At 44.2% G+C, this 17,214-nt stretch overlaps 1 protein-coding gene across 2 annotated transcripts in view; it reads left to right on the top strand.

Annotated features, from left to right (window-relative positions):
• The window catches only part of FSHR (follicle stimulating hormone receptor), a 171,085-nt gene extending 159,520 nt beyond the window's left edge, over positions 1-11,565 (top strand). For both annotated transcript variants that reach the window (XM_084793864.1, XM_084793863.1), the window contains exons 9-10: positions 5,270-5,455; positions 9,656-11,565. In XM_084793864.1, the coding sequence (XP_084649990.1) occupies positions 5,270-5,455; positions 9,656-10,886 (1,417 nt within the window). In that variant the 3' untranslated portion in view covers positions 10,887-11,565. The remainder of the gene's footprint in view (positions 1-5,269; positions 5,456-9,655) is intronic.
• The last annotated feature ends 5,649 nt before the right edge of the window (positions 11,566-17,214 follow it).

Genomic DNA, 17,214 nt, shown 5'->3' with positions numbered 1-17,214 from the left:
TCAGTCTCCACAGAGTCCACTATGGCATGTTCCTCACGACCCCCACCCCCTCCCTCGCCTCCCTATCCCCCCGCCAGTCTTTTCCTTTGTCTCTCACAGATAATAAGCACAAGAGCTTCTCAGCGAATTGGGAGTGCTCACCCAAACCGATGGCTGCTTTTTCCTGAAGGTGAAATTTCTAGCTACAGAAGAGCAGTGAGCCTCTGAACATACAAGCCTAAGCTGTTTGATTACAAAGAAGGAAGGCTGTGGGAAGCTGGGGGCACGCAGACTAGTCCACCCTGTGTCTCAGGCACAGCATCCTCAATTCCCCTTAGGAGTCTTGACCTTGAACATCAGCAGCCATCTAAGTTTTCACCGGGTATTCTGAACTCACTCGAGCTGGGCTTTTTTTTTTAAAGCAATCAAACAATTGCTGTTTCCTTAGGAAACAGTTTCCTGTGGGGAAAATTTAATGTATTGCCTTTGCAGGCTGGAGCCAGTACAATCATATTCTGATGGTTTATCAAATTGATTTGGCTATAGCTCAGATTCATTTGATAGTTCAGATTCAAACACTGAGTTATTTGTATAAGAATGATTCTCTTCCATTACCAGTGTACCCACAGTCCTATAGATAGTAAATTGCCTTTTTATCCCGCCTGGGATCATGAAAGAGAGGTCTTCCAGCCATCTGTCAATGTAGAATACACCAGAAATGTGCTCCCACTTATGGAAATGATTGACCTGTAATAACATCTTTGCTGGGAAAAATAGAAATTGTTCAAATCAAATTTGTGGCAGTGGCTATAACCGACTTTATTAAAGGGGCAGGGAGCACTATTTAACTCCTGCCTTCCCTGCCTCAGTGGCATTACCGACTGATCTCTCCTTTGCCACAATGTAACTCAATACCGAGAATCCTAACAATGCTGAAACAATTTAGGATTACATCATCTCTGAGGACCCAGCCATAGGCCTGTGGTGTCTGTCTCTGTTGGTACTTTTAACTGGCTAAAGTTTCAAAACTGTTCATTGTCAAAATATAGCATGTGTTGAAACACTAACCAAAATTATATTTTAAAATGAAAAACTATATCCATTTGACCCAAGCAGGCTAGAAGTCAAGGACTAACCAAACCAGCCCACAACTCCTGCCACCTTATCCAGCCACCAGGAACAAGGGCAGAATTGAACACTCTCAGACACTCACTCACTGAGCATTCAATAGCAGATCTGCTACTGTGTGTCTAGCACTTAGCTAGGTACGAAGAACAGAGAGACTTAAAACAAACCAAAACAGCACCCACTCTGAATTACTTGGTGGAAGGATAAATATTACCTGCCAGCAGTAAAAAACATGCTGGAAACTTTCAAAGTAGGCTGTCCGTAGCAGAACAGATTCCTAATTGCCACACCATGACTTTGGTTTGGGTTTGGATCTTTTAAAAACACGTCTTACCCTGTAGCCTAGGCTGGCCTGGAATTCACCGTATAACTCAGGCTGCCCTTGAAGCTCCAGCAGTCCTCATGATTCAGCCACTGAGGTCACAATCATGGGCCACCACACATTTCTTTCAAGTTCATTCGATACAGAATTTGTTGATCACCTACTATGTGCAAGTCTGCAGGTACTCAAGACCAGAAAACTACAGATGGCAATGAGTTGTTTTGCTCTCTTGTATAAATTCTAAATCTCTTCTGGTTTTCAAAGCCCAGAGCTCTAATCCCACCCCATGGTTCCCTGTATTCCTCAAAACATGACTGACCAGAATAGCATTCATTATGGTTTTTTGGTGTGTGTTTGGTTGGTTGGTTGGTTGATTGATTGGTTGGTTGGTTGGTTTTATTCTGGGCTGTCTTGAAATACTAACCAAAATGTCACCAACCAAATCATGATTGCAGTAATCACAATTCTCCAGAGACATATAACCAATAACAAAGAGACACATTCAGATGTATGTGATGAGATTCATCGGGGTGTCAGGTCACATGGATGTGAGAGCTGAGAAGCACACTCTAGGCCATCTGCAGCAAGGAGAACCAAGGTATCTGGTAGTGTGGCATAGTCCAAGCTCAGATCTTCAGCCCAATCTCAGAGAACCCAAAGAGTTACTGCTTCAAGTCCAAAAGCTGGTGAATCTGGACTTCGGCTATCTGAGGAGCAGGGAAAGAAAGATGAGCTAGCTCCAGAGGTGGGACGCAGTGAGGATTGGTCTTCCAACTGGACTGTGTGCACCCACATTGGTCAAAGGCAAATCTTTCTTATGCTCTACTGATTCGAGTCAAATCTTCTGAAACATCCTCATAGATGCTAAAAATAAAAAAATAAAAAATAATAAAATAAAAAAATAAACAGCTCTCTGGTTATCTCTTACTCCCATATTAACAGCTGAAAGCAACCAGCTCAGCGACTGTAGATCCTCAGTCCACAGAGGTCCTAACAGGGGATGGTCAGAAGGAACTGGAAAATAGGAGAGGCGTCTCAGAGTTAAGATGCAGATATTAGCAGCTATGGAGAAAATCATAAGGAAAACAACTCTAAATTTATATAGACCTAAAAATAACCAAGAAAGTAGAAAGCAAGAATCTTTAAAAAAAAAAAAAGGCATCTAAATGCAAAATCACAACTGGAGATTGTAGTGTACTTCTCTCGGTAATAACAGAATTGAGGTTGGGGGAATCAGTACGTGTAGAGCATTTGACCTGGAATGAGCAAATTTGATTTAATTATCAATAGGGAAAGTATAACGTAGTTGAGTACTACCTAAAGGCAATGGCTGGTTTTGAAAATGTACCTCACTATCTAGTAGCCTGGAGATCATCAGTGGTGGACACCCACTTCTAACCCCAGGGCCTAAAGAGCAAGTGACAGGTGGCCTTCTCATAGCCACAGAACTAGAGAAAGTCAGAGAAGCTAGATCTTTGGAAGATCTGCTCAAAGACTCCTGGAATCTCAGAAGAGATTCGAATGCTGCCTAAAGCAGGGAGCAGAAGATGGAGATGCTTTCTTGCCATTCCCTAAGCCTCCCACTGGCACTGTGAACAGGGTGATGCAGGTTTGAAAGGCAGACCTGGCAGGGGTCCGTCCCACTGCAACGCAGAATAGTGCACAGATAAGGGCATGGGGTAGCTGCAATATAAACCAGCAGAGGACAGGCATACCTACCCAATGATTTGTCTTTTGTCATAAGAACCATGGCAACTTGTTGAAAAATTTGAGGTCACAATCTGATTGGCATTGTAAAATTTCTACTCAAATTATGGTATGAAGATTGCACTGGAAAGAGTAGATGGTCAGGTAAAATGAGCCGTAGGTCCATCATATCTGTCCATGCTGAGGCCACAGTGACCCTCACTAAAGAAACAAAATCAATTAAACAGCAGCTAAGACAGTAGACTGATGTCCAAGTGCAGACGAGGGGAGAATCAAGGATAGTTCTCGGGTTTCTATCTTGAATAATAGGGGAACACTATAGGAGAAACACACTGAAGTGGGTAACAAAAGGAACACACTTGCAAGAAAAGCAAGTCCAATTTTGATGCTCATGCAAGTTGTCAAAATCATGGGACCCAGTGGAGAATATGTCTTGCTGAAAAACTGGGCTGACATATGCATTCAGAAGCGATAGCCATATATCTGATAGTGTGAAACTCAGGGAACAGGTGTACATATGGGTACATACCGCTATGTAAATGACAGAAAATAAAATGAACTTTTAAAATTAGATGGAAATTAAAGGAGATATCTGAAGAAAGTAAAGGGAATAAGGGTACCAAGATAGAGCATTTCAGGAAAAAGAAATGCTTCACATTCGCAGGACAACTATGAAGTCAAGATAGTGGGAACCCTGAGGTGGTCTTGGTAAGCACTGCCTCTCTGAGAATTAAGAGACAGATGGAGCTAGTGACATCATATACAGACAAGCAATTTAAGTTTGGATGGAAAAGCGAGGTGACAGGGGTCAAAGAAGTCTCACTGGACAATAGCAACCATGATAAATTTTTTGAGCAAGAGGATGACTAGGGAGTGGGGGAAAGACTTTGAGAATGCAGTTCTCACTGGGCTGTGAGAACATATGGGGGTAGCCATGCTATAGTCACACTTTGAGTTCTGTTGCTTGGACTGCTACAGCTTTGACTTACAGAGAAAGTCAACCATAGAAGATTCTTCCTTGAGTCTATCCAAGGGTCCCCTAGGGGTACTGAAAGGAACCATCCAGTCCATGACTTTCTACCACTCCCACCAGGAACACCCTCTCACAACCAAGTATGCTGCCTCCAAGGCCAAGATGGTGCCACTTATATCTCCTTGCTCTTGCCATCTGACCTTGATTTTGAAAGTTACAGTGCCAGGGCTGATACTAGCAGTATACTGCCATCACTAGCGTGGCAGCCAGGAGGGATGGGACTCAGAGGCTTCTCTCCTAGGAATAGGAACCGAGTTAAATGGTCCATTGTACCAGATCCTATCAGCTCTCTGCTGGCTTCCCCAGGCAGAGACACTCTTAGAAAGCTACCTCTGTGTGAGTATGTGCATGTGTATGCTGGGCATGATGTTTACTCCTAATAACTGCCAGGTATTAAATATTGTCTATATATTATTTCACTCTGGGTAGATATCATTTCCAATACTCTCACTTTGTGGCTGAGGAAATTGAGACATAGAAAATATGTGCTTTGACCAAGGTCATAAATCCAATAGACACATGGGGCAGGTTACATATGCAGATAAGTCTTAGATGAAAACCAAGTTCATATCCACTCTCTGCCTGCCACCTGGACGTCAGGCTGAGGGTGCCTCTACTGCCTGCCAGACTCCTCTGCCCTGTATGGCATGCTCCTTTCTCATCATTTTCTGTGATTCAGGCCACGGACTCCGCCACAGTTCACCAGAGATGTTTTTATAGCTAGCCTCACAGCGAAGGAAAATGGTTTCAATCTCAGTCAGGCACAAATCAACTGCAGAAGAGAGATGGCAGCTTATACCCCTCATCTGCAAGGATGAAGCCCAAACTAGGCAGAATGCCAGTTTGTTCAGTTAGACTGGCAGCCTTTTAGCTAGCTAACTCCTCCCATCAGGACCAGCCAGAAATCCTCCTGTGCAGCTCAAACATCTAAGCCACATGTTGACCCAGCCCATGTGTGCTGCTAAGCTGAAGTTTCCTTTCTGAGCCCTGGAAGAAATTCACCTTACTAGAATGCCTGATATTTTGTCTATCAGCTAGAAACAGAAAACTTTCAACCCAAGATGATCATGGTATATTTTGTTTACCTTCTCTCCTTATAGAGACATCTCACGGACAAAGGTTCATTCCCTGCCGAGCCGTGGCTTAGGACATCTGAAGAAGTTGAGGGCCAGGGCAACTTACAGCTTGAAAAAGCTTCCTAGTCTGGAAAAGTTTGTCGCCCTCGTGGAGGCCAGCCTCACCTACCCCAGCCACTGTTGTGCATTTGCAAACTGGAGGCGGCAAATGTGAGTCTTCTCTGGCCATGCCTGAAGGCTGGCTTGGGCCTTCTTACAGTGCAGTGGGAACCAGTACATATTGGCGACATCTATACACAGGGAGAGAGAGCCTGACTGAAGGCCTGAGTGAGGCATGTTCCACATCAAAGAGTCGGGTTTGTGCAGGGTGAGAGTAGGTCTTTGAAAAAATGATCCCAGAGAAAAGAGAGATGTGTCATATAGTGGCGCATCTACCAAATATTAAATAATAAAACGCAAAAAGCTCCCAGCATGGCTCCCTGACTTATACTGATACTTAGCTTTCCCCCTTTTCTTTGTTTCAATGTGAATTTGCTTTCAAGTGTCAGACTCTATACCTTGTAAGTGCCCCATCCTAACAACACTAAAGTCAGTTTTGGAGAAGTGAAACACAACTGCCCACCAGAAAGGGTGTTCACGTCTATAACACATCCCAAGCACATGAAGCCGCTCAGAGGCAGCAGCTGACTATAGCAACTCACAGAGAGGATGAACATTGAGACATCTGTCAGCAGTGGCCTTTACAGAAGCACAGATTTAAACAGGATAACCAAACAGAGCCGAGTCCCAGGGGCAACTCTTTTATTGCAATAATCATATCGCAATAATCTGGAAAGGGAAGAGACGGGGCAGCTTTGGACAGGGAGTCCATACATTCCCGACATGAGGTCTATTGGAAATAAGTATTCCCAAAGCTCCCATTTTCCCCTGAACCCACCAATGGGAGCCATCCCATGTAGTCTCGCTCCTCTGAATGAGGCCTTTCACATGTTCCTAAGTTAGTACACTGAGGCAGCCTCCGTGCCCCAGCCGCATATTTTTACTGTTGAGTGCACTCTTATCAGTTAGCCAGCCTTTAACATATACCGAGCTAGAGCGGACAACTCACTTGCTCGAGTCAAACGAAAGGCAAGAAAAAGAGCATCAAGACAGTCCACATCCTACCACGCTTAAAGCAATGGAAAGTACTTAGACCCGAGAGAAGAACCAGAAGAAAGGGGCTGCTTTTCAGAGTTCGTGAACATCCCTGGGAAACTACCAGGTTTAGGAAAGTCTTAAAGCTCAGCTCAACAGCTGGGGAACATCTTCCTGATAACTGGAGCTCTCGAGGGCCCAAGCTGGGGTAAATGGCTTGCCTTGTTTACATTCCAGATAAGAATTCTTCTAGCCAATCTATGGCAAAGACCCTGCAATAGAGCAGCCTTGGGAGAAATCTCAAACGATGGTGAGATCACTGTGAGAGTGGCTGCTGGCTCTGTGGCCCTACGCCAGGGAAGCACAGGAAAGAGACCTCTGACTTCGCCATCTCCTGGTTACAAGAACACAGCCTTAGGGCCCCCCTTCTCTCTCTCTCTCTCTCTCTCTCTCTCTCTCTCTCTCTCTCTCTCTCTCTCTCTCTCTTCAGAAACCTTAGGTTTTCCTTAAGTTTTCCATTTCATAAAGCTTTCTCTGGTCCTTCCAGGTCACTGATTTTCATACCGTCTATGTCTCTACTCTATCATTCATCAAGGCCTGTAGGGGTACACCACGGAAGGGACCCACATGTCTTCCACTATGGGGCATTTGGATTTTTTTCCACCTAACAGATACACACACACACACACATACAAATACAAAATGGTTGTGCTGTTTAGAAAAATGTATTCTATTGTCATTTCATTATATACCAAGTGAAGGGAGGTTTGGTAAAAAGACTTGTCTTCTAAGCTGTTTGATGGAATTATTCTTTGGGTCCTCATTCAGAAATAATGCCTAAAATATAAATACAAGTCCCATGATACCATGATGTCCTGGTTTGATGGCCCTCCTGGACCCCTGTTGAAATGCTGAGTCAACCACACCCCTTAACTGTCGCTGAGTCAGACATTTTCTATACTCCGCTTCCTTTGTTTCTCTCCTGTTCTCTAAGTTTTCTTAATTTTAGGCCATTCCCTTACAACTGTATTTTAAACTGATGCACCATTGCCCGTGCTCCCAGGTCTAGACCCCAGCGAGAACTCAGTGACCACCATCAGCTGGTTCACACTGCTGACAAGAGCAAACAGCCCCTGCCACACACTGTTCCACACTTCGCTTTTATTGCTAGCAGTGCAGACTGGAATCGTTGCCCTTGTTGGCCTCACTCCCTTATGACAAAGAAAGACAGTGTGCCTCCAAAAACTGCATCAGCACTGACCAAAGGAAGCCTCCAAGCCTCAGCCCCACCTGGTTCCAGAGCTCTGGCTCTGCGGGAGTTTGTAGTGCCACCTACTAAGCATCTGGTCACCAATGGCTGGAGTCCTCAAGTGCCACTTTTAAATTGTCAGTATGCTGACTCCCCATCCTTTATTCTACTACTTAGGATTTGCTGAAATACTGCAAGGCAACATCATTTTCCTCGGCTTTCTTTCAGATGTTATCTCGAGCTACATAGGTACCTAGCATCAGCTGGTGACTTCTGTTTCAGGAAAAGGAGACCTCACTGTTCAGTAGGTTGGAAGTAGCACCAGCAATAAGGATCTTCATCACAAAAGCCAATAACCCATAGACGAGAAGACTTTCTCTACATAGGGCAGTCAGCTCCCGTTTCACAGAGCCAGACGGAAGTCCACACATACCAACTTAGCTTCTGCTCTAGAGTTGGGCTGCAGCTAACCCAGAGACAGGATTTGAACTAAGCACCCTTGGGTCCCCTCTACACCTCTGCTGAAGCTTGCCTCACATTTGGTCACTGACTAAATTCTTAGATTGCCTGGATTTCCAATCCAGCCACTTTCAGTTATGTATGTTAAGTGTGCTCATTAGTGTAGTGATGGCAGATTTGACAAGTTTTACCACTTTCTAAAATAAAAGACAATACTCCAGAAAGGAAAAAGAAAAATAGAATCGCTTAGGTCAAAATTACTTCTGGCCAGTTAGTTCATTTCCCAGGGGCGAGAGAAAAGCAAACAGGGTTCTCCACAGTGCTGCTTCTCATGGGGGTGACAGGAAAGTGCAGTCTATGACACTGGACACACACACAGTCCTTTAGAATCAAATAAAGGCTGATCCTCCCACGGTCACCTGTCTCTTTTTCTGGGGGTTTCCAAGGGACTTTAATGCATTCTCACTTCTCTGCTGTCTGAAGCTGTGTTAAATTTGAGGAAGTATTGTCATTTAACATTGCTGTGAACTTTCCACTTGAACAGGAAAGGAAGAAGAGTAAAGGTGTATGTTTTATTTCTGTTTTCCACCCAAAAGTCTTCCCATGTGAAAAAAGTGACCCTGGTTAAACACAGAAGTATCGCTTCTTAGTAGAATATTTATACATACACTCATAGGCTGAATATTTATTTCCTGGGTTCTATTCCATTCTTTCTGTAAGTACCTCTATCATGCTGACAAGGTCTCTTATATATTTAGGCTTAAAGGCAGGGCAGGGGGAAGGATAGACAAGCGCTCTGAGAATATTCGGTGGCTACCAGAGGATATTACAGCCTGGGAACAAAGGAGGCCCCTTTAAAACTTATATTTGCTTGGCCAGCCACCCACTAGGGAATTATTTCCTGTGAGAGAGCTAGGCTCATTCCATGGAGCAAACAAATGCCTAAGACCTACTGTCACCTCTGGAAAGTGAGATGATAAAGCCCACGATCCTGGGCAGCATTTCAGGAAAATTAACTGGCCTCTCAATAGCCTGAGAAGCCGAGCGCCAAAGGATGAGGGTGCCTGAAAATTAACTACAGACTCTGATACTCTGGCTTGTGCAGATAAAACTAGCAAGTAAGCGCTCGTTCATGTCAGAGGACATAATCTTCCAATGATTAGACTAGAGAAACAGGAGTATATCTTCCCAGGCATGGTAGAAGACTCCTCAATGGAGGCAGGGAAAGGAGAGAAGTGGAGATAATATCAAGTCTATAAATTATCTGCACTTAACAGAAAGGGTTAGCTAGTCCCAGGCGCCTTCCTTCCCACATTCAGGTTGTGGCCAGATGGTTTCCCCCGTGGGCCATCCGACTCTAGGAATATATATATATAATACACACAATGTTCTGTTCATTTACAGTAAGCAGCATTAACCCACAAGTCAGTCTCAAGGGCAGACAAGATGTTGGAAAGAAAAGCAATCTCGGGAAGAAACCCTATTATATCTACCCTATACAAAGATGGTAATATATTTGCCATTATATGCCCAAGATGTTGATTCTATTCCTTTTTGTATTTTTCTAGCTCTGAACTTCATCCAATTTGCAACAAATCTATTTTAAGACAAGACATCGATGGCATGGCTCAGGCTAAGGATCAGAGAGTCTCTCTGATATATGAGGAACCCAGTTATGAAAAAGGATATGACATGATGTATAATGAGTTTGACTATGACTTATGTAATGAAGTTGTTGATGTGACCTGCTCCCCAAAACCAGATGCATTCAATCCATGTGAAGACATCATGGGATACACCATCCTCAGAGTCTTGATATGGTTCATCAGCATTCTGGCCATCACTGGGAACACCACGGTGCTGGTGATCCTGACTACAAGCCAGTATAAACTAACTGTGCCCCGGTTCCTTATGTGTAACCTTGCCTTCGCTGACCTCTGCATTGGAATTTACTTGCTACTTATAGCGTCAGTTGATATCCATACCAAGAGCCAATACCACAATTACGCCATTGACTGGCAAACCGGAGTGGGCTGCGGTGCCGCTGGGTTTTTCACTGTCTTCGCCAGTGAACTTTCAGTCTACACACTGACAGCCATCACCCTGGAAAGATGGCATACCATCACTCATGCCATGCAACTGGAATGCAAGGTGCTGCCCCGCCATGCTGCCAGCATCATGGTGCTGGGCTGGATCTTTGCCTCTGCAGCTGCGCTCTTCCCCATCTTTGGCATCAGTAGCTACATGAAAGTGAGCATCTGCCTACCCATGGATATTGACAGCCCTTTTTCGCAGCTATATATCATGGTCCTCCTTGTACTCAATGTCCTGGCCTTTGTGGTCATCTGTGCCTGCTACACCCACATCTACCTCACAGTGAGGAATCCTAACATCATGTCCTCATCAAGCGACACCAAGATTGCCAAGCGCATGGCCGTACTCATCTTCACTGACTTTCTGTGCATGGCCCCCATTTCTTTCTTCGCCATTTCTGCCTCACTCAAGGTGCCCCTCATCACTGTGTCCAAGGCCAAGATCCTCCTGGTTCTGTTCTACCCCATCAATTCGTGTGCCAATCCATTCCTCTACGCCATCTTCACCAAGAACTTCCGCAGGGATTTCTTCATCCTGATGAGCAAGTTTGGCTGTTACGAAATGCAGGCCCAGATTTATAGGACAGAAACTTCATCCACTGCCCACAACTTCCACGTAAGGAAGGGACACTGCTCCTCAGCACCCAAAGTCACCAACAGTTCCAGTCACATGCTTGTCGCTTTAAGTCATTCAGCCCGGAACTAAAGCACAATATGAAAATGGATTCTTTCCTTGAATGACAGTTATGACTTCCTTCTGCAGAGTAATCCATGGTATTGCTGACCACGTTCCTACGCATTTCCTCTAACTTTAATCTTTCTGGGTGTGCGCATGGCAAAGTGGTCAGGAACTATTAATCTCTTGTGTGACTCATTTAAGAACTGAATTATTGGCAACAGCATTTAAAATAACGCAGTACTACTGCATGTTTGTTTTACACTCCTGTTTAGATTATCTCAACTGATTTTGCAAAAAAATTATGTTCACTAGGCTGGGCAGGAAATTTTTTTTTCTTGGAGCTTTACAAATGAGGAAAACAAGACTCAAAGAACTCAGCAACATCTTTGAACTTGTTTGATATGTTAGAAGCCGGGCCAGGATGAAGTATTCCATCTCTTCAAGAACTTCCAAGAGAAACACTACACCCTTCATTATAATCTTTATTGACTGCCCACCACAGCTTTGTAATGCGTCCATGTGTATAGGCTCAACTACATTTTCCCCGAATCCCTTCTCTTGTGTGTTTTCAGTTAGGCTGGGCCACCTGGAGATTTCTTAGGAAAAGATGACATTAAAAAAAAAAAAGCAACAGCTGTGTTGTGATCAACACTGCATTGCTGAAGCTGATTCAGCTCAGGGCTGCCAAGGCCACATAGTGGGGGGATCACTCTGGCTCCTGCTGGATCCTCCCTCAGGCTCTCTGAGTGAGGGCTGGGTCACCTGTGTGTTTTTAGTACCACAGTGAAACACAAAACTGCTACAGGATGTTTTATCAGCAAGGTCAGCAGCAACAAGAACAGAACTAGGGCTCAGTTTGTCTCCCTGGGGTTGCACCCTGTGTTTGTTGAATGCATGCTCATGATCTTTCCTTTATGAGGACATATGCCCTGAGGACACTGAGCTCCACTATCAGATGTGAGGACAACAGCCTTACCCATAGTGCTTAGCCAGCCTCCCAAAGGTGGCAGAGACAATTCCCATAACAAATATTTACCACCTACACATATTTGCATTCATACATATGGATGATTGCTTCTGCTGCTCTGGCTGAACTCCGATGGAAAATACACCTATTATATGGTATGCATATAGATTACAATGTTAAGGACACAGCAGCAGCTTTGAAATCAGAGTTAAGATTTTATTCAGATTTGTAATAAGCCAGGCTCAAGCTCTTCGGGCTCAGCTTCTTCCTCTATAAAGGCATCAGCTGCATCTCTAACTTTCAGGCTCCCGGTGAGAAGAAAACAAGCAATTATAAAGTGCTCCGTGTTGCAGCAAGTTTAACATACATTAGTTTACGTCTTTCCTCTCAGGCCAGCTCCTAGGCTAGTCAGTGCTCTTCTGGCCCTCAACCTAGATTTCAGTTACCGTCTAAGGTCTTGATGGGGTCCATTTCCTCTGCCACTGGAAGAATTAAAAGGCAACAGAAATCTTAAGCACAGCAGGTGGCAATAGATGAAGTCTTGGACACAGCAGACAGAATCAGCCTGTGACAAAAGGCTTTCATTTCAGGGAAAGGAAAAACACAACGAACATGCAGCAAGAGGGCCCATTGCAGAGGGAAAAGTCGGGGGCTGTGGCCTGTGGCCTGGTCTCTCCTTGGGGCTGGGGGTTTTAAGGACATTTGAGGGGTCTTTCTCCCTTAATTTGGGGTTGTTCAGTTTGAACCAAAAGACAGAGAGGTTGTCAGGCCCACAACTTTGGGATAAGCATGTCTCAATCTAACCTCGAAATTGTGAGACTGATCCAGAGTCACAGGAGCCTTCAGTGAAGAGAAAAATCCCATCAGGCTTTTACACTTTTGGTGCCGTGTCTTCAGTCCCCATTTCTAGCCCCCTCCTCCTGTCTGCCTATCAGGGAACTTGTCAAACCTCTCGTCCTTCATGTCCATTACAGTGTGTCAATACTGAAAAATGAACAGGCCACACACACCTGTTCTCAGAACTAAGCCCATCTGGATAACTAGATTATACAAAACCACCAGAAACCACACACACACACACACACACACACACACACACACACACACACACTGCCATGGGCAGCCCACAAAGCACTGAGTACCAGGAGAAGCTCTGAGCACCAGAAGACGCTCTGAACACCAGGAGAAGCTGTGGGGGTGGTGACCTCTAAGCTACAAAAACTCTGTTGTCCTTGGGAGGTGGCTGCCGGGACCTGGTTCCCTGGCTTTCTTCTTGTGCCCAGGAAGGAAGGGACTTGAAGGTGCTTGTTGCTCCTTCCTGGTCATGTCTCCCCTCCCTCCCTCCTGTTATCCTCCCCCTTCTCTCCTGCTTTCCTCTCTCTTCCTCTCCCTCCTGTGGATTCTCCCACCAGCAATCTGGTCTTCCTCTGAAGGCCAGTTAAAGATGGTCCCTTAGGGTTTCTTAATTTAGATTAATGATGTAAAAGTGTTCCTGTCCCTTGCTCCTACCTGGGCTCCACCTCTGCAGAAGGCAATTGTTAGGGGGGGGGGAAGAAGTAAAGGAGGGGGAGTAAGAACAGGAAGGAGGGAGGGAGGCAGCATCCTACTTTAACAAACTGAGTTCACACCAGTGAGGTGGCTCAGCAGACGAAGCAGTTTCTAAAGTCCCCAGTTGTCCCCTCACCTCCAAGTCTGAGATATGACTACACTAATATATTCCCATTTTGCTGTTATATTAAATACCACACACATGCACACAGTCATCATCACCATCCATATATCATTTAAAAATCAAATGCAACTTTCTCTAAGTCTTCTGACAACATATATGTATCCGAGAACATTGCTGTCTAATACAGTAGCCAATAGCTGCATGTCACTATACAACACTTAAAATGTGGCTAGCCTGAATCCAAATGAGTGGAAAGTGTGAAACACATTGGATTATGAAGACGTAAATCACAAAAAGAAAGAAAAAGAAAATGGAAAAAAGATAAAGAAATAAAAAACAAAGAAAGAAAGATTAAAAACTAACTTCTTATATTGGTTACACATGCTTGGACATATTAGAACAAATATAACTCAATTAAAAATTAATTTCAGCTATTTTTACGCTTCTATTGTGGCTTCTGAAAATACAATTGCGTGTGTGGTTTGCTTTCCATTCCTGTGGAAAAGCTGATCTAAAGCCCTAAGAAAACACAGAACTCGTGACTTTCTCTCTCCCCAGCACTCCCCAGCTCCTAACCCTCCACTACCCACATCCCGCACACCGGTTTGATATACTGCTGGGCTGTCCCAGAACCATTGACAATCATTATTCTTCTTTGTTTGTGGCCAGAGGCAGTGTATTTCTGAATTTAGAATCAAAAGTGGAAGCTAAATTATAAATATGATGGAGAAATAATCATCTCCCAGCATAGCTGCTAATGACACACAGGTTTAAGAGGCTGGCTCTGACAGGCAAGAAGATGTTCAGAGACAAATACACAGCGCGAGAAGTTCAGAAGACATTCTGCCCATCACTGTCACTGTGACATTTCCTGCCAAGAGATGGGATAGTTGCTTAAATATAAGCAAACATATTTGGGGGTAGCTAAACTCAGTGCTTCTCAACCCTTTAGACAAATCTCAAGGGGAAGAGACACTGCCTACGCTTTCTGCACTGTAACAGAAACTATTAGAATCTGTTCGCCTGTTTCCTCTTCTTCTGAGAGCAGTAGTCCGGGCAACCCTTCTACAGCTGTGCCCCAAGGGTGGGGGCCCAGTCCTAGGAGCAGGCCTGAACATGCATACACGATTAAAAGACAACATCTCAAACAGGGCCAAAACACAGGCTGGATTCCCTCGAGCACTGCAGAAGAAATGCATCTTCTGGGGACAGGTGCTTGCAGAGTCACCCATTATGTGTCACTGCAGAGCATGCCTGCTCTTCTGCACTACCCACAAAAGTATAATTTTTACTCTGTATTCTCCTTTAAAAGTTTTGAAATATGGATGGAAGGGTAGCTCAATCACAAAGTATTTGAACAGCATATCTGAGGGGGGGGCTGCTTTCAATCTAGCACTGCAGAAAGGAAAGTTGGAGGAGGGAGAAGAAGGAATCTCAAAATAATACAGTACGAGTTTCTTTCCGTTCATTTTTTAGGTTTTATTTTGAAATTAAAATTAAAATTAAAAGGTGTATGCTTCTTCATGGGAAGAGGCACTTGTGAAAAGACACAATGCATTATCTGTTTAAAATATAAAGTAGTTTATTCTAGAACCTTCTCATCCCTTATTTCTGCTATCCTGAGAGTAAAGCTATGTCCTCCTTTCTTGGACTTGCAACGTGTACATATGTGAGTCAGGATCCCTCTGTAAATCTCCTTCAGATGGAGCAAAAATCTCCCTAAAGCCCCTAAGGGAGCACAACTTCCTACCCAATATCTAAGATTGGTACCCTCACAGTAAAAACAGCTGTCACAATAAGCCCCGGATACATGTAGGGGCGCAAAGGTTCTCCAGCCGTGAAGGTGGAAGGGGGACCACGTGGACCCTCATCCTCCAGTCTAAGTCATCTGAAATCTTGTCTGATAAGATGAAGCCAGTGAGCATCAAGACCAAGATATAGAACCCTCACATCTCTCATGTTGTTCCTCCACTGTCCTCACGTTCCTTTGTGAATCTGTTCCATCCCTCCTGAGAACAAACCCTAGAATGCAATCACTTGAGGCAGATATTGCCCAAGAAACTTCCTGTGTGAGAAAAGATACAAAAGCCAAATGAACCAATGAATAAAAGAAGCTTTAAAAGAAAGAAATAGACTATAAAAACCAAAGAGAGAGGTCATGTGGAAGAAATGGAATCTTGCTTCTGTCCATTTGCTCTGGTACTTATTCATCTCTGCCAACTTTCTGCAGGATGGACAGCACTGAATGAGCTCGGCCCAGCTCCACAGAAACGCACAAGTGCCGTGATGCTCCAGGCTCCTTTCCCATACCATAGACTAGGTCTTCAGCGGGGGAGTAAAGGATGAGTAGTGGGAGAAAATTACTGGTGGTCTTCAAATGCTCCTACCTCAGACATCAGCTAATGCAGAGCCTTGGTCAAGGGTCTTCACCATATCCTGTTCTCTACTCTCCCCACATCAGCAGTGGCCACAGCCCAATCATTCTGTTATCCAACAGACTGGGCTCGAAATGTGCCAAAGCCTATAAGAGTATCCTTGTATCTCCTCTTGCTTCCTCTTCCTGGTTTACGTACAATCAAGTATCTATTTAATCCTAAAACATTTCTCACACCTACACATACACAAGGAATATCACTAAAGATCATCTTATTTTTAATGATATTCTCCATATAATAAGATGCAAAGAACATCTCAGCCTACCGTTTAGAAAGTTTTGGGCAGCCTTCACCCCACGTATCATTAGCCAGGCTCATTTAAAACACCAGGCGTTCATGTGCTGCATAAAAATGTTGTTTGGTCATGGAAAGTTTGAAGCTGTTTCCCAGCAGCAGAAGCCTCTCATTTCCGAAGAATGTACCTGCCAAGAAGCTTTTCTCCTTTTATTAAAATTGAGAAAGGGCAAAGGCCAAGGGCAGGGAGAGTTTCTGGTAAGAGTTTGGGTACCCCCAAAACTCCTCGCTTTGTGCGTTTGCCAACACATAAGGCACAGTATAACTGGGATTGAATGAGTCATTGCCCTCCGATCTTGCAACTCAGGCTGGAGGAGGAACTTGAGCAGTGTGAAGATTGTCCCAGCACGATCCACTGAACAGCCCAGCTTCTTTTTCGGTTGTGTGCAGATATGGAATGCAAGGTTTATGGAAACCATGGAACTATTTATAAGAAACCTTCATTTAAAAATGAGAAAACAAAGACTAGCTTGCCAAAGTCAGCTATATAGTCCAGCTACACCCTTCCTCATAATTCCATCCTTAAACCAAGGACCTTAGCAACATGAACACTCATAGGCACACACAAGTGCACCACACACATGTGTTAGGGGTTGGTCTGTCTGGTGTTATGTATTCTGGTACTAATTATTGGCTCCCAAGATCTGGTTTGTGACCAAACAAATAGACACTCACATATCCCAAAATGGCGTTTGTAACCTTGCCTCCCTATTGGACCAATGTTCAACATCTTTAGCATCAGGGAAATAAAAATTCAAACTCCTTTGAGATTTCATCTTACATCCATCAGAATGTCTAAGGTGAATAAAACAAATGACAGTTCAACTGCTACGGATGTTGTGGGAGCGCAAACTTTTATAGCCACTATGAAGATCAGTGCGGTGCTTCCTTGGGAAGGTAAGATTGATCTACCACAAGATCCACTCTTGAGCATATACTCTAAGGACACTCCATGGTACTACAGAGACACTTGTCCTTCCATGTTCA

This window comes from Acomys minous (genome assembly GCF_964271855.1).
Source record: "Acomys minous genome assembly, chromosome: 8".
Classification (NCBI taxonomy): domain Eukaryota; kingdom Metazoa; phylum Chordata; class Mammalia; order Rodentia; family Muridae; genus Acomys; species Acomys minous.
The sequence above is the reverse complement of the archived record's forward strand: the minus strand, read 5'-3'. Positions and strand labels throughout refer to the sequence as shown.